The 26,373-nt window shown below is 40.5% G+C and overlaps 1 protein-coding gene across 2 annotated transcripts in view; it reads right to left on the bottom strand.

The window, feature by feature from the left end:
• The window catches only part of MCF2L2 (MCF.2 cell line derived transforming sequence-like 2), a 352,924-nt gene that overhangs the window by 242,304 nt on the left and 84,247 nt on the right, over positions 1-26,373 (bottom strand). For both annotated transcript variants that reach the window (XM_072618349.1, XM_072618350.1), the window contains exon 3: positions 10,959-11,073. In XM_072618349.1, the coding sequence (XP_072474450.1) occupies positions 10,959-11,073 (115 nt within the window). The remainder of the gene's footprint in view (positions 1-10,958; positions 11,074-26,373) is intronic.

The following is a 26,373-nucleotide window of genomic DNA, read 5'->3' as shown; positions in this document are numbered from 1 at the left end:
TCTGAGCCTCCAATCCATGATGCCAGTAAGCCTGTGAGATGTTGGTATGAATTGTAAAAGGTGATCTCATGGGAAGGGTGGGAGAGTAGCTGTTCAGTCTGGGCTGACATAGGATTCTCCTGACTCAATTTCCCCACTGACACCTGGCAGACTTTAAGTCTGACTGAATGCAAGTTGACAATCCACTCTGACCTGGAATTGACATGAAGTTGGGGAGATATTGTTTCCCTGCAATGTCCCTACTCTTAGTGGCAATTTCCTATAGTCAAAAGCTTTGTAAGCTTAATACCAGATTCATTAAATTATAGATTGTTGGTAGGGTAACATCCCAAGTGAAGTCTATAATTAGGCTATTAGGCTTAGGACTTTAGATCAAGAACAATAAGTTAGGGACCTTAAATTCTTAGTAATAATGTGGAGACAATTAGGTCAAGGGCTTGTGAAGTTAGCATACATATTTATTGTTTCTGTCTCAGTTGGCTAATGTTAAAAAAAATTCATTTGTGGCCTATATTGTATTAAATATACATTATTATATACATTATTATATATAATATGTATTATATATAATAATGTATATAATATGTAATATAATATATAATATATGTATAAATATACATTATTATATACATATATTATATACATACATTAAATATACATTAACTGCATTAAAAGAAGTATCACCTGACCAAAAGTTGGAATTGTGTTATGTGCTATGAACTGTGTTAAAAAAGAAAAAAAAAAATGAAGTGGCTAGTGAAAATACGGAACAGGGAGGGAGAAAGAAATACCCTTTTCCTCCATTGGAATGAGAGGGGAACAGCCGTGGGAATGTTGCCTCCAGGCACAGTTCAGAAATTCAGAACAATCCAGAAATTCTTAAACAATGATAAATGGGAGAATGCCCAGAGGGAAGGCATCAGGGATGAGGAAGAGATTTAAGATCATGCCCTAGGAACTGGGAATGTTTAGCTTGGAGGAGAGATGATATAGTGGGAATGTAATAGCTATTTTCTAGTTTTGGGTCCCAAACACAACAGATCCCGGCTCTTATTTTCAGTGAGGAACCTTGGGATAGGGCTGGCCAAGAGAAGGCTCGGGCAGTTTGAAGGCTTAGAAAGATACTGGGGAGGTAAGGACAGTACAAGCCCAAGAAGCCCAGGGATCAGTTGGACCTTCTTCAGGGTATCCTGTTAGCCACAGTCTCTCAAGTGAACAGGAAATCCTCCTGCTTTGATGGAAGACCTGAACAAGTTGCTTTTTTTAGGAGATAGTAAAGCTAAAGTACATTAAGCTTTACCCTTACCCTACAACATCTCAACCATTCCACAATAGGCAGAATGGAACTATGGAAAACCTCAGAGGAAAGCAGGAGGAAAAGCTTCTTGTAGAAGGTGAGATTGTGCCTGGGACTTGAAAAAGTCAGGGAAGCCAGGAAGTGGAGATGATAAGGGGGGGGAGGGGGAGAATTCCAGGGATGGGTGATAACCCATGAAAATTCCCAGAATCAGGCAATGGAGTGTTTTACATTGAGAGTAGCCAGGAGGCTGGTGTCACCAGAATGCAGAGACTATGGAAGGTGTAAGAAGTCTGGACAAGTAAGCTGCAAGCTGGACAGACTCTTAGAAAGCTGGTGATGAAGACAGTGATTGTTATCAGCACCTAGAAGGTTTCTCCCTAATTTTCACTTGGGGAGCAATCTTTTCCTTCAGAAAGGAGCACTCTCCCTCTTGAACAAAGGTATCTCAGAATGAGCTGAGTGATGTTATATGCAGCTCAGATCTCACTTGGCTCTGGGAATCTGAAGAGATAAAGGAGACCGCCATGGCTACCAGGGACTCAGATCGGATATTGCCAGATCCAGCCCCTCAATTCTACAAGATACCTTCAGTCCCTGGAAACAAGCCCAGAAAAGGACTTTGTTCCACAGAAATCCATTGTTTATCTATTGCTGAGCATTGGATGTTCAAAGACCAGCAAAGGAATGAGTGGGCTGAGGTTTTCCTGGGAATTCTTGCATGACTGGCCCTTAAGGCCAGAGATTAGCCAAAAACTCATCATGTCTGCTAAAGCTATCAAAGAATGTCATGGTAAGACTCCAATTGTAATTTTTAAATAAATAGAAGGGGCACCTCTCTATTTATTTAAAGATTACAACTGAAATTCTTATCATGGTTGGTCACCATATCTCTTCCTTTGCTTACTGTCAATGGAACTCATTCTTGGCATGTAGTCCTTCGCAATCTGACTCTGACTTACTTTTCCAGGATTATTATACATCACTTCCCTTCAAGCACTTTACAATCCAACCCAAATGACTTTCTTAGAGTTCCTCACACAATATGTACCATCTCCCATCTCTACATTATTGTATCAGCTATCCCCCATGCCTGGAATGCACTCCCTCTTCACCCTGGCCTCTTAGGGAGCTGTGTGGTGCATTAAATAGAGAAGGTACCAGGTAGGGTGGCCAGGTGGTGCAGTGGATAGGGCACCAGGCCTGGAGTCAAGAAGCCCTGAGTTCAAATGCAGCCTCAGATGCTTACTAGCTGCAAGTTACTTTCCCTGTTTGCCTCAGTTTTCTTATCTGCAAAATGAGCTGGAGAAGGAAATGGTAGGATGAAAAGGACTAAAACATAAAACAAAAAACGTGCCGGGTATTGTGCTAAGAACTTATACAAATATTATTAAAATTCGATGCTCATAGCAACTCCGCGAGGTCCACCTTTTTCCTTGATCATCACAGGTACTGGATCTGCCTTTTCATGGATAGAGAGAATTTCTAGATGAGGAAACTCCTTCTACCAACACAAGTCAGCACTTTCTCTGCAACTTATTTCTCAGAGAGTTATCTACAAGAGGAGGAGATAAGGTGACTTGCCCAGACCAGCCTGTGGCAGAAGCAGGACTTGGGTCTTCTTTGTTCTGATGCCAGTTATAGCTCCTTTATGCCATACTGTCTGTCATTTCTGAAGTGTCTATTCTTTATATATTCCGGGGGGAGGGGATGACTGATCTTTAAAAAAGAAAAAAAAATTAGGGACAATAGCATGAATTCCTTTTAAAAATGTTCACTGTGTTGGCTCTTTGATTGAATGAGCAGGAAGGGAGGAAGGGAGGGAAGAAGGAAGGAAGGGGGAAGAGAGAGGGGGAGAGAGAGAGAAGAAATTTAAAAATAGGACAAATAATGCCTGGATGATGAGATATTCCTACTTTCTAGCAATGAAAACACAACTGGATGAGGGAAGTAGATCCAGGAAGGGAGAAATAAAAACCCAATAAGCTGAGCATGCATATAAAAACTTGAGTTTTGCAGAAATATGTGTAGTGGGAAGATGCCCATGGACTGATGCATAATGAAATAAGCAGAACCAAGAAAATAACATACACAATGACTGTATCAGCCAAATGGAAAACTCTCTAGAAGGAAGTCAAGCTCTGACCAGCTGAAAAAAAAAGGAAAAAATATTGCAGCATACTTTCCTCTTCATGTCAAACAGAAAGGGAACTACTATTGTTAGATGTGGTTGCCTGAAGGAGAATTTTTTTTTTTTTTTGCTTAATGAAATTGAATTGAATTTTGCTTTGTTACAATGGAGAATTCAATTTTGAGGGAGGGGTTGGGAGAGAAATAAGAATTTCCTGCAATTACTGTGCTGTAAAAACAAAGTGCATAGATTAATTTTTTTTTAAATGTCACTTCTGAGAAATATTAACCCAAAGAAGTTAGATTAGCATTGCCTAAACACAGCTACAGATTGGGAGTTTGATATTAACAAGAGTGTCATTTACATGGAACTCGAGCTTTACAAAGCCCAAAATGCTTTCCTCATAATAACCAGTGAGGTAGGGTAGTATAAGTACCATTCCCATCTAACAGATGGGAAAACTGATGCTCAGGAAAGTGAAAGGGAGGATAGAGAATAAATCCCTGGTTCTCTGACTCCAAAAAGAGTAGTCTTGCTGTCTCTAGTTTACTTTTGGATATGACTGACAAATTATGCAGCAGATAAGTAACAAGCTGACTAGAGGAGGCCTAAATTGATCTTGGGAAGAGAGGGTTTTGCTCCTTTTACTCTTAGGACTGCTAGACAATGGCCAACTTTTCTCCAGGTCCAGGGTTCAAGCAAATCAAGTTTTGTCCTCATTAAAAGTGCATTGTCCCGACATCTTCACCTACAACTCTTCTACCTCCCCTCATCTTACTATCCACCAGTCAGAGCTGACTCCAGATTTTCCTCCACAATACATCTTGAATACACAAACTTCTTCCTTTTCACCTAAGCGGTCCCCTTCACTGTCTACTTTCCAGGATAATGGGGATGGGGGAGAAAAGAGAGTAATAATGTACAACGTCCATAACGTCCAATGAACCAAATGATGAGTGGTCAACTGTAGTGACATCCTATTGATGATATAATTAAATATAAATTCCTCTGTTTAGCATTGAAAGCCTTACACAACCTGTCCCCTACCCATCTTTCCAGCCTTGTCAGACGCTACTCTCCTTCCACACACTATGCAATCCAATCAAACTGAGGCTCCCTATTTCCCATACATGACACACTATCTTCCATTCCATTTCTCTGCTTTTGCACCGGCCTTCTTATATGTCCAGAATGTCCTCGAAGCTTAACTCTACCTCAGAGCATCCCCCGTTAACACTGGAAGGATCAGGAACATTAATCAACGCAAAAATGTCACCGTCATCCTACCCTGAAATAAAAATTATCATCCTGCATCTACTTTCTGTAGTTTATGGGTTAAAAAAAAGTATCTCATCCATTGGTGCAGTTTGATCACCCAAGATATCTTTAAATTCTGGTTAAGATGCAGCTCGGTACCATCTTCACATACCATAAACCCCCTCCTGATTCTCCCACCTATTAGTGCCTTCTATCTTTCCCAAATTATTTTATATTTAACTATTTTGTTTATATTCACTTTATGCTGCATGTATTTATACATGTCTCCCCCCCTCCCACTAGAGGTTAGAAGAGCAGTGGTCACTCGTAGGCAGGATCCTAATACCGATCCACACGGAAGCTTTAACCTGGGGTTTCTAACCTAGGCTGGTTCACCTTTACTTCCTCAGCCTAAAAGCCTCCTGCCTGGCCTCATTCCCAGAGGCTCAACATATTGGTTCCAGACTTAATGAGGACATCTAATTTACTTTGGCCTTACTGTCACTCAGAACTCTTGAGGTCAATGGATTCACCAACCTTAGCCTTCCAAGATAATAGATAATAGATAATAGACAATATGCCTTCATACCCAATGCCCCTACCTATTTTAATGAGGAGCAAACTGAAGTCCAGAAATTAAGTAATTTACCCAACAACACCCATTTGTGAATGAATTGTGTGAGGCAGATCTCATTCAAATGTGGGAAAAGGTTGATTCAGAACTTCAGACAAAGAAGGTCAAAAGCAGCTAAGTTAACCAATAATTAATTACATTACCAAAACAATGGTCCTTTTAAGTTATATTTTTAAAATTCCCTTAATTCATTTTTTAAAAATTAATTGAACTATTTGTTCATTTATTGATATGTAATAGACCATCCTGGAGCTTTCACATCTTTTTGTTATAAAATGACTATTATATGACAAAATATCAGAGAAAATAGTTGTCATACAGAATTCTTCATTATAGAGGATTCCATGTAAGCAAATCAGTATAGTTCTACCTGATGATGAACTTTAAATATATTTCTTTTCCACTAACCTAAAAGTTTTCTTGTGCTTGACACAAGATGGGCAGATTTTTCTGTTGTTTTGGGACTTGGACGAGGGTCAGAGTTGCTTAATGAAGAAATGATCATTTGTGGCACAGGTCACTGGCCCAGAGAAAAAGGAATTACTTTTCCTGTTATTGGACAAAGTTGATTCCAAGCATCTGGGGGGGGGATGACACAGTGACACAACATGAACCCATGACTGAAACAGAGATAGGGACAAACAGCTCTGTGGCTTAATTGCACTCCCACACTTATACCAGAGTACGGAAATGGTTTTATTTTACACCAGCTCACAGTGTGCAAAGGTGTTTGAGGGATTCCTGTGAGTCTCCAAGAAGTCAATGACTATGTATCAGTTTTAGCTGCTCACAGACCTAACGTTGATCCCAAACTTTTGATCCTTTCCCCTACTGGGATATAACTCCTTGAAGGCAAGGACTATGACCCATTCATGATTGTATGCCCAGCCTAGCACCATGCTTGTGGTTGGCACTCAACACATGTTTGTGGAATGGATAGATGGATGAATCAATGGAAGGATGGAAGGATGGGCGGATAGATGAATCAATGGAAGGATGGAAGGATGGGTGGATAGATGAATCAATGGAAGGATGAATGGATGGATAGATGGATGCTTTTCTTCTATCACAACTCTCTTTCAGTTAACTCTTCTAATCTCTCATGTTTTCTTTCTCTTTGTTTTGTTTTTATTTTTTAATATATTATTTTTTCCAATTACATGTAAAAAGCTTTTAACATCAGTTTTCTAAATTTTTGAATTTCAAATTCTCTCCTTCCTTTCCTTCCCTCCCCTCCCTTCTTTCTGCTTCCTCTCCCCACTCCTTCTCTTCTCTTCCCCTTCCCTCCCTCTGTTCCTTCCTCCCTTTCTTCTCTGCCCCGCCCCCCCACTTCTTTGTCCCTGAGATGGCAAGCAGTGTGGTAAAGGTTCCACATATGTATTCAATCTCTCGTGCTTACAATCAATCAGCAAGCATTTATGAAGTGCCATGTGCCAGGCACTGTACTAAGTGCCAGGGATACAAAAAGCGGCAAAAAACAGTCCCTGTCTTTAATGAGTTTACAATCTGGAGGAGAAGACAATATGCAAATAAAAATACACAAAGCAAGCTATATATGGGATAAATAGGAAATAATTAACAGAGGGAAGGCACCAGAACTGAGAGGCATCAAGGAAGACGTCGTGTAGAAAGTGGGAAGTTAGGGAGTCTGTGAGGTATGGGTGGGCAGGGATGGCATCTCTGGCATGGGAGACAGCCTGGACCAAGGCTCTGAGGCAGCTCTCACCATCTTGTGCAAACCTTTGGGAAAATTGTATTTTGATCACAACTTCTCTCTTCAGTTCTAGATCATATGTGGATCTCTGTTTAATTTCCAACTACCCACTGGGCATTTCTACCCAGATAGTCCCTTGGCACACAGAACTTGATTTGATCTCCTAGGCCAAATCAGTTCCTCCTCCTGGCATCGCTATTTCAGTTAATGACCCCACCCCTTGCTAAGTATATAATTTCTTATTCCTCTGACTTTTCCCTCTCGCTTTGCCCTTGTATATCTGGGCAGTTGGGAAATAGCAATTTCACAACAGTGAGATAGTGGGAGTTAGCGAAGACACTGTTCATGTGAAAAAAAATGGGGGGAGGTGACACGTGGTTTTTAGCAGAACCTAAGCTCTGTATGTGTCAAGAGTATGGTGTGCAAGAGTGGTTGAGGCAGCCCTGTGCAGTTCCAAGAAATCAATGCTTTAGCTGCTCACAAGACTAAAAAACTAAACACACCCACTTTTATCCTGCTCTGTTCTAGAATTCACATCTTGAAAAGGGCCCAAGTATGGCCCTTTGACTGAATCTAGACTTCCCAGCACAAATCCCCTTAATAAAAGGATTTGTTCTGTAAAACTTGGACTTGGTCAAAAGACTGCACCCAAGGACCTAGAAGGCCACAAATTCCCTAAGGATTATCTGTGCCCAACCTGTGGTAGAGCATTCCGAGCTTGTATTGGTCTCATCAGCCACAGTTGGACACGCTGAAGTTTCACTTTACAGCGGTGCTGTCATTTTGGTCCTCTTCAAAGACGAAAGACAACAACCAACCTCTGGATTAGATGCTTTCTGCTTGGCCCCAGGAACAATGAGTAGAAATTGTAGAAAAAGGCTATGGACCCCAGTCCCCACATTTCAGAGGCCCAGAGAAACGAAGGGAAGAGGTTTGGCCAGGGTCCCTCAGGGAGTAAGGGTCAGAGGCAGGATCTGAACCCAGCTCCTCTGACTCCAGAGTCAGTGTTTTCTCATCGCACCACGTACTGGATTGAATTATTGCTGTGATCTCTTTCCACTCTGAAATTCTGCGTGTTTTTCCCTTTGCCTTCGCTCACATCCTTATTTCCCCATAGTGTCCTCTCTCTCATCTTTACCTACCAAAAACACAGTCCATGACAGAGTAGGTGTGCACACATATTTTTTATTTAACAAATAAAAATCTACCCATCCTCCAAGGCCCAGGCTCAATAATATCTCCCTACTTGACGATTCCCTTCTTTCTTTGAGTTTTTATAGCCCTGATTATTGTTGAGTCATTTTCAGTCATGTCTGACTCTTTGTGACCCCATTTGGGATTTTCCTGGCAAAGATACTGGAGTAGTTTGCCATCTCCTTCTCCAGCTCATTTTACAAATGAGTAAACTGAGGCAAGCAGGGTCAAGTGACTTGCCCAAGGTCACACAGCAGGTAAGTGTCTGAGGCCAGATTTGAAGTCAGGTCTTCTTGATTCTAGGTTCATTGCTTCATCCCAGCTGCCGTTTAGATGTCCTTCTCTTAAGAACTTCTCCTCAACATTGAACCTAAATTGGCCTCTTTGCAACCTCTACTCACTGCTCCAAGTTCTGCCCTCTGGGACCAAAGAAAATAAGGATTATCTCTTTTCCATATATCAGAGTCTTGAAGGAGGCTTTCGTGTTTTCTCTTCTACAAGTTAACCAGCATGACCCCTCCAAGCAATCCTCACATGGCGTGAGCTCAAGGTCCTTCTGTCAGTCAGTCATCAAGCATCTCCTATGTCTTTGGGTCTCAGCTCCCTCACATGCAAAATGAAGGGGTTGGACCAGGTGGCTTCTAAGGTTTCTTCCATACCTAAAGCGATGATTCTATCACTGTGATCTTTGACAATGGAAAGAAGGTGGTGCCTAGAACTGCACCTAGCAATCCAAGGCGGGGGGGGGGGGGGGGGGGGGGGGGGGTCAAAGGAGCACAAAGAACAATGGGACTCTCTCCTCTCTGTTCCTGGAAGCCCTAGCCCTCTTAATGTAACCCAGGATCATATTAGCTTTATATAACTTCTGTTGTCTGGTAAAGCTATGATCCTATGGTGGCAGTGGAAAGAGGTTGGCCTGCAGTGAAACACCCTCCTTGTACTGAAGGAACACCTTCCTCATAGAAACCTGAATGGTACATGGCACACAGAGGCATTTAATAAATGTTTATTAGATGAAAGACTGAGTCAAAGGGTTCCTCTGGGGTCCAGAGCCCTGTTCCCATTAATTTCAGAACATTTGAGATGTCAAGTGCCATAGTCTCTTACCAGACAACCTTTTGGAGGACGACAAATCCATGAACTCCCAGAACTAGCCAAGGCATTTATTCTGATCTATACACAATTGAAAGCTTGAAACCAACCCCTCCAATCCCCATATCTCAGGTTTTCTCCTTCATCCCCCTCTTTCCTCACCAAGATGCCAGGGGTGGGATGAAGAGTAGAAGGGAAGCAAAAGAGAATGATAGGGGGACAGAAATGAAGGAATAATTATGATTGACAATTGGTCTTTCTTCAAAGACAAGCATCATTCTAAGAAGAGACACAATGCCTGCCAACCATGTGGGCAAGAAGCCATCCATCTCCCTCTCCTCTTTCTCTTCTGTCTCCATATATATGCCTATGCATATATAAATAGATACAAATATATATGTATATATATATATGTGTGTGTGTATATATATATACGTATATATATATATATATATATACATGCCCCAATAGTTCCATTGTTTGGAGTATATTCTGATAGTGTTATCAAAAACAATAACAACTACACAAAAAAGAACCAGGTATTCAAAAATACCCCATTTTATGTGTTTGGAAAAAATAACCCTAGGGAATGATGAAATTAATCAAGGTACATTCATAGAACAGAAACCTCCAAAGATCTTTATGAGATAATACAAAAGCAAAATACAAAAAAATTCAGACTTAGCAGAATGGAATAATAAGCATTAATTCTAGCCATGTAAAGAAAAACGAAGGCGGACCTGGAAGGACTGAGAAAGTGTCAAGGTATTTTATGCATTCAAATTAATGAATTTAAATACACATGTCATCAAGCAAATACAGCTGCTTTCATTTATTGGTGTTGAATATTGTTCCTCATAAAACTTTAATAGTGTTTGAAAAAGGCAATTGTCCTTGGTGCCAAAGGACACCTTAGTCTTAAGGCAGGTACCCCAGATGAACTGTGTTTTTCTCCATTTTCATAGTGCTTTAAACTCTGCAAAGTTCATTCTTTACCCCCAACCCAAACAAATCTAGGGCACAGATAATGACAATATTCTAATCCCCATTTTATTAATGAGGACACAGTCCAGGATCTTTTTCAGGGTCATAAAACTATCCAATGTCAAAACTAGAATTTGAATCCACAAGTCTCTCCTGACTTCAAAACTGAGTTCTCTCTCCAGTATATCATGTTGCTTTAAAATGGGAAGGTAGTATGATGTACTGGATAGGATAATAGACCTGGAGTCAAGATGATCTGGATCAAAATTCCATCTCAGAGACTTAGTAGCTGTGTGTCCTTAATTAAGTCACTTAACTTTTCTGTGACTCAAGTTTCCTCACCTGTAAAATGAGGAGGTTGGATATAATGACTTCTCAGTTTCCTGGTAGCTTTAATTTATTATTAGATGTCCCTTAAGATTCCTTTCAGTTCTAAATATGTAATTTAAAGCATAAAGACTCATCAACATTCTTGTTTTTCAATTTTATTCTCTCTCAAGTTTTGATTGTACTCCTTTACTGAAGTGATCAGCCCATTCATGAGAAATGTACTGATGTGGAAGAAAAATTCCCTTTTTACCCTTATACACAGCCATAGAACAAACACAGAAGGGAAGAGTCTGGGAAAGGATTAGACTAGAGCATCCTGGCTTACCTGGGAATGCTGGTCAAGTAGGTCACGACATTCAGGAAATCTTCATCAGGGATTTCGCTGAAGCCTGCAAACTCAGGGAAGGTTATGATTGGGGCGCCATCTTTCCCTCGGCCTCCTGCAACAAGAGAGGAAGGATATCCAGAATTTTATGTGGACTTTCATGGTTTCCATAGAAATAAGAGGTAGTCATGTCAGTCAAAAAGTATTTAGTATTTACCATGTGCCAAGTACTGTGCTAATCAGAAATGCAAAAACATTCTTCCTGTCTTCAAGGAGCTCACTCTCTAATGGAAGAAACCACATACAAATACCTAGGTACATATAAGACATATCAGGATAAATTAGAGATAATATTGGGGCAAGGCACTAGCAGTGAGGGGAATTGGAAAAGGCAGATGGTAGAATTTGACTTAAGTCTGGAAAGAAGTCAGGAATTGGAGACAAGCTGTCACAAACAAAGAGGCATGAAATCAGAAGATGGAATGCCACATATGAGGGACAATAAGGATGTCAGCATCACTAGATCATAGAGTATATGTGACATCCCAAAGCATAAGAATCCTGGAATGGCCAACATCAGAAAGGGCTTTAAAAGCCAAGAAGATCATTTGATAATTGATCCTGGAGGTTATAGGGAACAACTGGGGTTTACAGAGCAGGGGAGTGGCATGGTCAGACCTGAGATTTAGCAAGATTACTTTGGCTGCAGAGTGAAGGATGGAATGGAATGAAGAGAAACTTGAGTCAAGGAAACCAGTCATAATATTACTGCATTAGTTCAGTTGTGAGGTGCTAAGTACCTCGCCCAGAGTGACAGCTTTGGCAGAGCGAAAGAGACATTATATGTATGAGAAACATTACAAAGGTAGAAACAATGAGACTTGGCAATAGACAAACTATATGGGATCAATGTGACTAAGGAATGAAGGGTGATCCCAAACCCCTACAGTAACAGGGAAATTAGGAAGAATAAAGGGTTTGGGAGAAAAGATAAGATTAGTCTTGGATATATTGAGTTTAAGATGTCCCTGAGACATCTCATTTGAGATATCTAATTGGTAACCGGAAATGGGAAACTAGAAGTGAGGGGAGAAATTGTGGCTGGACCAGTAGATCTGATTGGAATAGAGGAAATAAGAAAAGTTATGGGAGCTGATGAAATCATCAAGAGTGATAATATAGAGTGAGAAGAAAAGAGGGCTCAGGACAAAGTGTTGACAGATACCCCTAGTTAGTGGGCATGGCCTGGATGAAGATGCACCAAAAGAGAATACTAAAGAGTAGTCAGACTTGTAGGAGGAAAACCAGGAGAGAGCAGTGTCACAAAAACCGAGAAAAGAGAGAGCATCATGGAGAAGGTGGTTATCGACAACATCAAAGGCATCAAACAGATCAAGAAGGATTATCATTGAGAAAACCCCATTAGATTTGGCAATTAAGAGGTCATTGGTACCAAAATATTTATAGTGATATTTTTTTGGTAGTAAAAAAGAACTGGAAAGTAGATTTTCATTGATTAGGGAATGGCTAAACAAATTGTGGTACTTGAATGCAATGGAATACTACTAGGGGAAGGTAAGGAAAGGAAATGAGCATTTATATAGCACCTCCTGTGTACCTGTTGTCATGGTACTAAGTGACTTACAAATGCTTCATTTGATATTCACAAGAACTTTGTGAGGTAGATACGTTTATATTCCCATTTTGCAGTTGAGCATACTAAGGTAAACAGAATTGTCCTAGTTCACACAGCAAGGAAGTGCCTAACACCATAAGAAACAATAGATATGGATACAGAGAAATAAGGAAAGACTTACATGAACTGAAAAATGGTGAAGTATGTAGAGTCAAGAAAACAATATACACAGTGACTGTAATAATATAAATGGAAATAATAGTCATCACAAAACCATTATAAGTTAATGTCACTGTTGTACGAACATGGAATGGGTCTCTGACAGGGGAAAGGGAGAGACTGGGGATAACTGTGAGGGTGTAAAGAAGAAGAAGACATCAATAATTTATTTTTAAGTAAACATTATACAAGAAAAAATATAAGTGGATGTTGCAAAATTACAAACTATATGCAGAAGAAGAGATTTGAGAAGACAGCCCTATCCCACTGCCTTTCAGAAGTCCATGGTGGAACACTGGATATATTTTTGGACTTCTTGATGTATTAATTGGTTCTGCTGATTTTTTCTCTTCTTCTTTTTTTATTTAAAAATATAATTTGCTATACGTCATGAACCTATGGGATATAGAGAGGGGGGCAGAGAGTGGGAGAAATGGTGATTAAAAAAAGAAAATTACAGCAATATTTTTTAAAAGATCATTGGTAACTTTGGAGAGAGCAGTTTCAATTGAATGATGAGGCCAGAAGCTAGGCTATAGAGAGCTTAGAAGCCAACGACAGTTTGTTGTGTCTGTCCTTTGTTCTCAAAGAGGATCATGACATCAAGAAGATGACATGACTTGCAGTTGAGGGAGGGAAGGCTGTGAAAGGTTGCCAGCCTCACTTTCTCCTTCAGAGCCAGCTTTCTCAAGTTTAGCCATGAAAGAGAGGAGAGTTATAGGACAACAGCTAGTGATGATGGTAAGATCAGTGAGGGTTTTTTAAGGATAGGAAGATGTGGGCATACTTGTAAATAGCAAAGAGGCAGCCAATAGACAGACAGAGATTGAAGATGAGTGAGAGAGTAGAGAAGATAGTGGGAGCAATCAGCTGGAGAAAATGGAAAGGAATGGCATCACTTCAGCATTGCCTTGGCAAGAAGAAAGTCTATCTCATCATGGGAGTTGGATGAAGGAGGTGGTGGGGGAAAGCGTTTGAGTGATGAAGAGGAGGTGAAAAGAAGAGACTTTCAGTGAAATGGACTTGTTTTTTTCCGAATGAATAAGATGAATGAGCCAGTCCTTAAGTTGGAGCTGGGAGTAACTTGAGCTCAAATTCAAATCCTAACATTTGTTTGTTGCAGCCATGAGCAATTTTGTCTCTTTGATTCTCAGTTTCCCTAACCTATAGAAGAGGTACAATAATACCCATTAGACTGTAAGCTCCTTGAAAGCAGAGACTGTCTTTTTCCTTTCTTTGTAAGCACAGTGATGTTTAATGATTGAATGAAGGAATGATAGTTGTAATACTTACCTAATAAAGTTGATGTGAAGGTTAAATGAGATAATGTAGGTGTAAGGTGGGGGATGCCCTAATGAGATCTGAGTAAAAATTGAAGGTCTATAGAGGTTAAAGGATGGAGATAGTGTAGGTAAATGAGAAAACCTTCAGATGCAAAATAAGCATTGCCTGCCCTATGAAGGGGGGAAGGCTTGAATGTCTTAATTGTTTATGAAGAGGTAAGCAAGACAGTGAAGGTACCTAAAAAGTATAGACTGCATTCACACTCTGTACCCTCTATAAGCCAGTCTAACCACAGAGTGGTCCAACCCACATTCACATTGATCCATCAGTCAAGACCTCACTCTCCTCCCATGAGGAATGGCAGAGTGACTCATAGACCCTTCTATGGGGGAGAAAAGTCATGGAGGACCTGCAATTCAGGAGTTGAAACTGTTGTCCCTGCACATGTGCCTCACTACCATTGTACAATAAGCAATAAGTGCTCATTCTTCTCCCCACTGGGACTCTAGGTATATTTCTGGCTGAGTATAAGTCACACATTTTGGCGAAATGTTTTGTAACACCATTTGAATCAATTCCTTTGCTAAAGAACTGAGTGTACTGAATGATTAAGGGGAAGCACACCTGTGGGGGCTCATGAGCTAGTGTTTAAGATGATAACTATAGGGTTACCTTCTAGAAACTTGAAGCCATCCGTCTGGGAACCCAACTGGCCAGTGGTGGTAGTGAGGATTGGGTAAACAAGCCCCTAGAGCCCCTAAATATCTTTAAAAAATGCTTTGCAAACTTTAAAGCTCTATATAAGTGTTATTTATTTATTGTTGTTACTCTCATCGCTGCTATTATTATTGCTATACTATTATTATTATCATCATTCCTGTAGTGGTGGTTGTACTGGTTGAGAAGTAGTAAGATACAGGAGATAGAGAATCCCCATCAGAGCAAGAAAGACCTGAGATCAAGTCCCGCTTCTGACAGTTTGGGTGACCCTGCATAAGTCATTTAACCTCTTCAGTGTCCCAAGCAACTGTCTACTGTGAATGTTAGAACAAGTGCCAATCTGCACTCATAGAAGGAATTCTCTCATCGGGAGTCCCCCACACCAAGGAAATCATAGGTCAATCAATCAATAAACATTTCTTAAACTCCTACCATGTGCTAGACATTGTGTTAGGCACTGGGGATATGCAGAAAGGCAAAAGATAGTTCCTGCCCTCATGAAACTTACAATCTAAATGGTAAGAAAAGGTAAATATTGTCATTGTTATTATTGGAGAGTTAGTCATCTTCATGCAGGCTAGAGGGTGGCAATCCTGTCTTCTCTCTCTTCACCCTAGACAACAATTCAGTCTAATATTTGGGAATTCACAATACTTATAACATCCACCTCCCCGAGTTGCTGGGAAACTCAAATGAGATAAATTATGTAAAGTCATTTAGAAACTATTTTTTAAAACTAGGAAAATATTTAGGGTTGCCTTTAAGATGTGACGTCATTAGTCATACAAACAGAAATTATCTTCTCGTCCAGGCTTGTGGAACTGTTTCTATTGTGTCTTCAAAGGAGACTAGATGAGGATATTTGTTACCTTCTGTCTCTGATTCTCTCTGTGGATTTTTCACAGCTGGAATGACATCTACAATCTCCTCTGAGAAGGATAAATTTAGACATGTTACAACAGGGTTCTAATGAGCCAGCGTCCATGGGAGGCGTAGTAGTACAGAAAGATCATGGGAAACTGAATTTTAGACTCCCAGCTCCTGCCAGGGATTTACTGGACCTTGGGCAAAAGTCGTTTTGATTCTCTGGGTCTGGTTTTCATCTGTGGAACGATGGGATGGGACAAGATGCAATATGGCACCCAAGAAAGCTCATTCAGTTTTGGGTTGCCACAAGAGAAACACAGTATTCAGGAAGAAGGAGATACGTCATCTGGAGTTGCCTGATTCTAGGTTCTAGTTGCCACTTCTATGTTGCTACAATTTAGAAAGTACATGGATAAGCTGGAGAACATCCCAAAGAGGGGATGGTAAAGGGCTTTGAGTTAATGACATAGGAGTTTTGGTTGAAAGAAACAGGGATATTTAGTCTGGAGAAGGAAAGACTGGGGATGGGCGGGGAGATGTGTTACTGGGTTTCAGTATTTAAAGAGCTGTCTTTGGGAAGAAGGATTTGATTTGTTCCTCTTGGTCTCACAGAGAGCAGAACTAGAAGTTGAAAGGTGCCAGCTGAGGTTTGATGTTAATCAGTCAATCAAAAAGCATGTATTAAATACCTACAATGCACTCATGTGCTACATGAGTGCAATCAACAAAACCTTTCTGACAATGAAAGTCATCCCAGCATGGAATAGAATGCTTGGAAAAGTGAATGGAAGTCTCTCATTGGCCATTTTTAAACAGAGAGTAGATGAGCTTTTTGTAGGTATGTTGTAGAGGGTATTCTCATGTAAGTATGGGATAGACAAGATGAACCCTGAGATCCTTTTTAACACTAAAATTTTGACATTTGGGGATTCATGCTCTCAGAGGGCCCTTCCTCCTCTGTTCCCCATTATCAAGAGATATTTGTAAAGTACTTAGCACAGTACCTGGGATGTGGTAGGCATTTAATAAGTAATTGTTCCTTTCCCTCCTTCCTCCCCTCCCCAAAATTTTGTGGAGAATTGTTTTTTAATGTTAGTGACCTTATACTGCTAGAAATCACCAAGGAATGTTGGAGTTGGATGTTCTCTGAGACAACATAGTCCAGCCCTTTCCCTGACCAACAATGCCCTCATCAATACCCCCAACCAATGGTCATCTAGTCTCCATTTGAAGGCCTTCAATGAGGGAAAACCCATATGATTCTCTTCCTTTATCATTAACCTGCAGGACTGGTTAATGTTTAGTGTAACTAAAACCCCAGAAAGCACATAGTAGGGACATAATTAGACTTTTAGCTTAGCAAGTGATTTTGCAAATTCAACTTCACATCTAATGGAGAGAAGGTTAGGATGTTTGGATTTACACAGAATACTGAATATTTGTGCTTGGTTGTCCCTCTGGTTAAAAGTGGACATTAGCCTAAGGTTGAACATTTATTCCAAAGATGGAACTCCCGCCATGATCTTAGACTGCCATTGGAGACAATAAAGTATTTAACGCCATCTTGTGAGAAAAAGTGGTAATGCATGAGAAATTGGAAAGGATTCTCAACCAAACTTCTTTGGTTGAGATATATGGCCATGGCTGGATCACAGGAGCTCAGATCATGGATGTACAGGTAAAAGGAACCTCAAAAATCATCAGTTCCAATGTCCTCATCTTACAAAGTAAGAAACTAAGAACCAAGAAGATTTAGGGACTTGCTAAAGGTCATAGGATCATAGATTGCAGACTCAGAAGGGATCTCAGAGGTCAACCAGTCTAGTCCCCTGATTTTACAGATAAGGAACCTGAGATGCTTCACAAATTTTACAGCACTATATAAATGCTAGCTATTTGGATTCTGATTACTGCTGAAGAACCATTGGGTATGAAGGATGGTATAGACAAAGGAAGCATGACAGCAACTCCAGAAGCTGAGCCATCTGCACCTGATTCTCATGCAATAAATACCATTTTCAACAAAGGACATGCTGCCCACTCTCAACTTCGTTTAATAATGAAGGGCAAAGATATGCCAAGTGTTTAATAGGAATGCATGTGTAGAGCCTATATCAGATTGCATGCTGTCTTGGGAAGGGAGGGGGAGAAAATTTAAAACTTATGGAAGTGAATTTGAAAACTAAAAATAAATAAATCAATATATTGAAAAAAATTAAAAAAGAAATGAGACATTTAAAAAAATAATAAAGAGCAAGAAATGATCAAAGTCCACAAATTCATCTACTAATCACTTAAGTTAAGAGTTTCCAATTTCCTTTCCAAGTAAAATCTTTTTTCCCTTAGAGCTTCTAACAATGGGCAAAAAGTGATCTATTATATATTTTAATTTCTTTTGTTTCCTCTGTTTGATCTTTGGTCGAACTCCTAAAAGTGGCAAACCATCAAAAATCAGGAGGACTAAGAGATATAAGAGATAAAAGGTGCTGGATGATCAGCCCCTCTACAATCATGACTTGACATGTCATGCACACAAGACCAAATGGAGGTTAATGTCTCCTGGAAGAACAATGAACAAATTCATTAATACAGGTTCCATTTATGGTTCTTTGAGGAAGAATGATCAGCTTAAGTGAGACCTGATGCCTTTTTTAGCTTTAACTATCAGAATCTGAAAATGTTACTTGATCCAGATCTCCAAAAATCCATGGGGACATTAAAACACATGACCGGTGCCTGACTGGCACTAATGATTCCAAAAGCAGGAAAGCTCCATTCTAGTAAACACATGATTCAAGTTGTCATTAGAAGTGTGATCAAAATCTGAACTGATAGATGTGCTAATGAATCTTCCTTGTTCACAGATCCAAAGAGACTGGCACCAGGTCTAGGTATCATGTTTTTGCCTCACTTCATCATGGAGAGCAATGAAGCCCAGCTGACATCATCAGAAATATAAAACCCTACAGCTAGAACAGGGATCATGTTAGAGTTCAGAGGAACTTTTCCTTTTAGAACTGACACTGTCCCCTTGGGATCCTGGTATTTCCCCTACCACATCAACTCAGATATCAAACAGGTCTCCTATAATCAGATATAATTCAGGTTTTGTTTTCAGGGTAGGATGAAGTAACCACGTAGTTCCCCATCCAAAGCAGACATTTTAACTCCAATCACAAATGTTTTCATATGTAGAGTGATGCCTCACATTTTGAAGCTGGCAGAAATAAAAAATATTTTAATTAACTTTATCATATGTGAGGCAGTATGGTATGATAGATAGAACACTGGACTTGGAGTCAGGAAACCTGGATACAGATTAATGTCTTCCACTGGCTAGCTCTGTGACTGTAGGCAATCAGGTGATTTCTCTGAACTTCAGTTTCCTCATATGTAATATCAATAGTGCCTTCCTCACAGTATTGGGGTCTTTTTTTTGTGAAGTTCAGATTAATTGGTTGTATAAACACCAGTTATTATTGAGAATGTTCAAAAATTATGCCACTGACAAGCCACTGAATTTTTCTGGGCCTCAGTTTCATCTGCAAAATATGAGGGTTGATCTGGATGACCTCCAAGATCCCTTCTGGTTCTAAATCTGTGACTTGATGATCTCTATGGTCCCTTCCAGAGCTTGAGTTTATGACCTCATACCTGGATTATTTCAATAACCTCCTAACTGGTTCTGCCTTGTGATGGCATTCGAGCCTTCTACAGTCTGGTCCTGTCAGCCATTCTGGCCTTATCTTCACCATTCACCTTTCCTAACCTTCCATTTCCGACAAACTGGTCTGTTTGCTCTTCCCTGAACAAACCTGCTAACTCTGTCTCCACACTTTTCCAGCACAAGCCATTCCAGTCACCTAGAAGTAAAAGGTTCTGTTTGGGGGAGGGCGGGGCAAGGGGAGTGGACCTGTGATTTCATTGATGCTGGGAACTCCTGGTGAGAATAGTCCCTTTGACACTTTAGACTGGCACCTGTTCTGCATCTTTGAGCCTTTGGAAGTTGCTGAGGGGTGGAGCTGGGGGAGAGGGAATACTGCCCAGACTCACATAGCCAGCAGGTGTCACATGCCAGGCTTGAACCCAGAACTTTGTAACTCCAAGGTCAGCTCTGTTGCTTTTCATTTCTTATTTTCAATCCAATAAGCATTGATTAAGCACTTCCTATGCACCACACATTACGCTAGGTGCTGTAAAAATGTGTGTTGATTCAAGGGGAGAAAAGGCCCACTAGCAAACAATGTGGATGCTGTCACGGGGAGAGAGATCCACACTCCTGCTTTGTCTGTGCCCAGGGACAATGTTCTGTTTTCCTCTTGCTAGTTACACCTCTGATGTCTCCCCCAATAGAATGTAAGTAAGCTCCTTGTGGGCAGGGACTATTTCATTTTCGTCTTTGCTTCCCCAGTGCCCAGTATCATTGAAGTCAGTCAATAGCAGGGAGGTTGAACATTTGTTTAGATTTCAGTGGAGACTCAGATTCAGGCTGCATTGTCAAATTTAAGTGTGAGGAAGGTATGGGGTCTCATTTAAGCTGACTAGTTCTCCCATAAATGGAGCTTCATTAATCCTGTAGAGGATATTTCTGGGGGGTGAGGTGGAGGACAAAGTATTGACTGGACCAAAGGGCCTTTGAGACCCCTTCCTCTCCTGGATCTCTGTTCTCCAATTTCAAAATCTAACAATGTGGCATTTGGAGCATGGTAGAGTTTCTGTCACTCCCATTACGGAATTGCTGATCAGTAGTGCAGAAAGGGAAAAGAGACGTTTGGAACTGTACGACCCACCCAATGAAGACTGAGTGAATTGAGGGACGGAGGGACCTCAAAAGTCAGTGAGTGTACCCCCTTCCTGAAGCAAGATTCCCTTCTTCTTCCACCTCCAATGAGCAGTTGTCCAGTCCATGTCTGAATACCTCCAGTGATGGAGGACTCACTACTCTAACTCATAGGCTCATAAATTACAGACAGAGCTAGAAAAGACCTCAGAGACCACCTACTCATTTCATAGATGAGGAAACTGAGGCCCAAAGAGGTAAAATAATTTGCTCAGGGTCACATGACTTGTAAGTATCTGAGCTAGGATTTGAATCCAAGTCTTCCTGCTCCAAATTCAGTGCCCTAGCCACTAAGTCATGGTGGTGAGCCAACCTTTGATAACAAGAGGCTAAGTCAGTAAATTCATGAATCTGGTTTTGCGTTCATTCCCCTTTCCAAAGTTAATGGATAAAATGAGAAGCTGCTTTGGCCAGAAGCCTTGTTAAATGCAAGTTTGGCTGGGTGGAGATCACTGAAAGGCAGAGCTGGACTAACTTCAGGGAGAGATTTCCCAGTAATTAGGATTATGCCATGGCAGAGAGGACTGTCTGGGAAGGGAGAGGGAGCATGTTCTCCCTCGATACAAGTCTTCAAGCCGATGTTGCATGACCATTTATTGAGAATGCTACAAAGGATTATTAGCCAGAAAAAAACTGAATGAGTTCCCTTCCAGTTCTGAGATTGTATGATTCCCTGAAATCCCAGGCACACTTGGGATCCCAAGTCTGGACCTAGAAGGAATCTCAGGGGTCATCTAGACAAACGCCTTCATTTTTCAGAGAAGGAAACTGATGCCCTCACAGGTTAAAGGACTTACTCAGGGTCTTGCAGAGCTAGATTCTGAGGGGAAGTATCCTTTTGAGAAGGGACCTTAGAGGACATTGCGTGTCTTGTCACTGTGTCCCTTAGAACCTGTATCAGTTATTTGGTCTTAAACAGAGTGGATCCTTAGGAACCTTGTTGAATTGGATAGAACATCATGGAGGGAAGCCCAGCTTCCTTCAGACTGTATGTAGGTCTTGGCCAAACAGCAGGTGGCGCACTTCTCTCTGAGTTGACCACCCAGAAGGTCCTGTTGGCTGGCATAAGCAGGGTGGGCTGGGCAGGAAGCCAAGGGCTCCATCACTTATTAGCTCTGTTACCCTGGGACAGTCACTTACCTCTCCCAGTCTCAGTTTTCTCATCTATAAAATGGGGTTGTCTTAAAGAGCAAATTTGGCAAACTCTATGGGGAAAATCCACCATCTCTGGAGTCAGAGAACCTGAGTTCAAATCCCACCTCTGAGGCTTATTACCCATGTGATCTTGGACACCTCTCTGGACCTCCGTTTCCTCACCTATACAATGACAGTGTTGGACTAGACAACCATCTAGTTCTAAATCCAATATCCTGTGACTAACCACATAAATGTCAGTGACTTTTTCCTGCCAGCGCTCTTGCTTCTGTGAGTAGCTGGTCAACAACTTATATTGTAATATTAACATATCATTAATATTAATAATCATTAATTTAATGTTGATATATTGATTAGTATTATGTAATTAGTAAAATAAAATGTATAAATAATAATATAATCATAACCATAAAAACTCACTGAAAACCACAAGATAGCACAGGAATAACTGTCTACAGTGGTAGGACAGAGTTCCAGCCTGGCTCCAATAGAACCACTTAGAATCTGCCTCCCTATGATCTCAAAAAGATTTAATTCAACCATCCAAGAAATATTTATTAAACATGTCCTATGTACAATGCACTATAATGAGAACTGGGGTGTGAGTAAGAGGAGGAGGATAGAATATATACGAAAACAAAAAGAAAACAAAGTATCAGCCCTCCAGAGGCTTATATTCTACCAATGCAACCATTTCCTTTCTCAGGTTCTTAAGAAGTAGTTACATGTCAGAGGGGGCTGAGGGATGGGGTAGGGGAGGGTGGGTCACGAAACAGAGAAAACATCTCAACATTGCTTCTTGTTTGCTGAACCTTGGAGAGAGAGGGGGGAAATTCAGCTGTCCGTGAGGGAATATCATCCTAATTACTCTCTTGCTTCTGGGAGGGAGGTCTCTCTAGAAAAAAGCTCTTATTTAAAGTAGTAGTAGTAGAAGTAGTAGTAGTAGTAGTAGTAGTAGTAGTAGTAGTAGTAGTAGTAGTAGAAGAAGAAGAAGAAGAAGAAGAAGAAGAAGAAGAAGAAGAAGAAGAAGAAGAAGAAGAAGAAGTGGTAGTACTGGTAGTAGTAGTAGTAGTGGTGGTACTAGTGGTAGTAGTGGTAGTAGTAGTGGTGGTGGTGGTGGTAGTAGTAGTAGCAGCAGCAGCAGTAGCAGTACTAGTAGAAGTAGCAGTAGTAATATTGGTAGTAGTAAGTAGTAGTGGTAGTAGTAATAGTAGTGGTGGTGGTAAAACTACTACTACTACTACTACTATTACTAACAATAATAATAATAATTGGCATATTTACCATGCCTTAAGGCTTGCAAAGTGTTCCATACATGATATTGTTTGATCTGTACACCTAACCTGTGGAGAGGTGATTTGAGTATTATTATGCCCATACTAGAGAAAAGGAAAATGTGGCTGAAAATGATTTAGGCATGAGAAAGCTGGAGTAGCAGGATTTTCTGGTTGATCCCAGAAAACAGAACTAGGAGCAATGGAGATGAGGGTGGGGACGGAGAAAGTTTCAGAGAGGAACATTTTGACTTGACGTTGGGAAACACTTCCTAACAATTAGAGCTGCCCCAGAAGTAGACTTCCCTAGGAGATGGATTTCCCTTCCCTGGAGGGCTTCAAACAGAGGCTGAATGACCATTAGCTGGGGAGACTGAGAGGATTCTTATTCAGATACAGGTTTGACTAGAATCCTTCCAAACTTGAGATTCTATGTGAACATTTAAGAAGGGGCTAAAGTGATTAGAACCCAATTACTTGGTAATTACCATCCAATTCCATGATTTAAAAAGTTCCTATGACTTAAGCCAAGTACTTGAGTATAAGTTCTTCAATGAGAGCACTGTCCTCCTGGTCCAGATGGAATTCCATGCCTGCTTTCTCATCTTGTATGATTCTTACCCATACTCCTCCATAAATCCTCCACAAAAAATCTACCCAATATAACAGAGATCTGCCTCTACATTTCTAGTGATTTATGGATACCAGGGCAGCCCTCAGAAGGTTCAGTGGATAGAGACAGTGATGGAAATCCTCAGTTTGATCCTCACTAGCCATGTGACCCATGTCACTTAATCTGAGTCTCAATTTCCTCAACTATAAAAGGAGGCGGTTGGACCAGAATATCTCTAATATCCTTTCCAGTTCTAAATCTATGATCCTGGGATCAGCTCATCCTGTTACTTAACTGTCTACTTCCTTTTCCAGTGATATATACCATGAGACCATAGATCACCTCCATAAGAAGGTAGGTAGAGAACACAGACATAATTGGGGCCAAACCCACTGTCTGGTCATGACAGTCAAGGGCAACCTACGCCTCAATCCTATGAGAATCCTTCTTGCCTCCCAGCAGCTTGGGTTCCCACCAAGAATGCCTGCCTCCTGCCATTCCCAGCCAGGTGGCTTTGTCTGCCTTAGAAATCTTGAGAAGATCCTGGGAGCCTTGGTGTAGAGCCAGAAGGGACTCTGAGGCCATCTAAACCAGAATAATAAGCATCAGAAGTAAAATGTAAACTCACATATTCTGACTCCAATCCAGCTTCCTTGTTTTCTGCTGGCAGATGCCAAAACCACACATGGCAGAGAAGGGACTAATGACCTCATTGCCTAGCTTTGCCTGGTCTAAAAAAATAAAACAACAAACCACCTTCTGCTGCAGTTTCCTGCTTTCTCTGACTCTTCCCAGGCTCACAGAGGTCTACCTTGGGAAGCTGCAAGGCCATCTTCTGCTAAGGAGTTATTAGCTTCCTTGCCTGAATCAGGCTCCCTAGAGAGGCCAAAGGAAAGGCCATCCCCACTCCCCAGCCTGTTATTCCCCTGATTATAAAATGAGACCACTCTGAGCCCTGCAAACCCTGCAGAGAGAATGGGAAGGGGTTATAATTGTTAAAGAGCCAGCCTTAGAATCAAGAAGGCCATATAACCTCTGTGCCTCAGTTTCCTCAACTGTATGTTGAACTTGATGGCCTCTAAGGTTCCTCCTAGTCCTATGATCTATGATCCTATGACCAGGCTCAAGTCCTTCCCCTGACCCATACATGTCACAGTGTCTCTTACAACTCTCTTAAGACCCCAACTACAGGGGAGATGCCAATCTGTATTGGTTTAGGGTTGGTATATTTATAACAGCACCTTCGAGGGTAGCAAAATACTTAAAACAATATATGGTCCCAGGGGTTAGGGAATAGTTGAGCAACCTGTGGCATACGAAGAAAAAGGAATATTGGTAAGTAATCACAAATATGAGGAATTCACAGAAACATGGGAAGATTTGTATGAATGGATGCAGAGAGAAAAGCAGAACCAAGAGAACACTAGAAACAATAATTACAATAGTGTGGATTTAAAGGACATGAATGGTGTTAAAATCTGTCTGATTCCCTGCCTAGACCAGTCTTGGTGCTGGGAAAACAGATGATGAAACACATTTCCTCTTCTTGGTAGGGAGGTAAGGGAACTACAGGATATGGAATGTAGCGGGAACCATATATGGAACTGGTGTCAGCTGGTTTTACTCAACTGTTTTTTTTTTTTAACACAGGTTTTTATCTAGAAAGAAGAGTGTAAGCACATATTGGGAAATAAAAAATGATATATAAAAAGCAACAAAAGATATCAATAAAACTTTTTTCAAAAGAAAATGAAAAGATCATCTCTGACCTCATTGGCCAAACCTCTTTGACTCATTGAGGGGTTTTTGTTTAATTTTATTTTATTAGCAATATAAGATATATATATACATATATGTAAGCATAATATAATATAATAATGATATAAGTTTAGATCCACTTTCTCTGATAAAATAAGATCTGTGCTACTGCCTGGGTGGCAACGTCAGAGACAAACAAAGCACACGGTATTCTCCCAGCTGTTGGCTGACAGCCCCATCCTCTTCCTACTTCCTCCATGCTCTACTATGGTGTGTGTGTGTGTGTGTGTGTGTGTGTGTGTGTGTGTGTGTGTGTGTGTGTGTGTGACAGGATGCCAACATTCAAATGGCATAGTTGGATGGCTCTGTGAGGCTGTATGCTGGAGTTTGAAGAGCATAGGGCTTAGCGTTAGGAGCCCTCCCAGTTCCGATCCTGCCTCTGATACTTACTAGCTATGTAACTTGGCTAGTCACTTTGGATCTCAGTTTCCTCAACTATAAAATGAGGATAATAATATGTGTAGCACTAACCTAACAAGGTAGTTTTGAAATAATTCTTAAAACCAACCCTTATCAAATAAAATCAGATTTAAATAAATGGAGAAATATTAATCATTCATGAGAAGGCAGGACCAATATGATAAAAATGACAATTTTACCAAAATTAATCTATATATTTAGAGCAATCACAATTAAATTACCAAAAAATTATTTTACTTAGGAAAATAATAACAAAATTCATTTGGAAGAACAAAAAGTCAAGAATATCAGAGGAACTAATGGGAAGAAATGTAAAGGAAGGAGGGTTACTAGCACCTAATCTTAAATTATATTATCAAAACTATTTGATACTGGCTAAGAAATAGAAAGGTGGATGAGTAGAACAGAGAAGACACATCATCTACAGCAGCAAACAAATATAGTTAACGTAGTGTTTGGCAAGTGTAAAGATTTAAGTTTTTGGGGATAAGAATTCATTATTTGGTAAAAAAAAAATTGTTGAGAAAACCAGAAAGCAGTTTGGTAGAAACTGGGCAAAGATCAATATC

This window comes from Notamacropus eugenii, chromosome 6 (assembly GCF_028372415.1).
Source record: "Notamacropus eugenii isolate mMacEug1 chromosome 6, mMacEug1.pri_v2, whole genome shotgun sequence".
Classification (NCBI taxonomy): Eukaryota; Metazoa; Chordata; class Mammalia; order Diprotodontia; family Macropodidae; genus Notamacropus; species Notamacropus eugenii.
The sequence above is the reverse complement of the archived record's forward strand: the minus strand, read 5'-3'. Positions and strand labels throughout refer to the sequence as shown.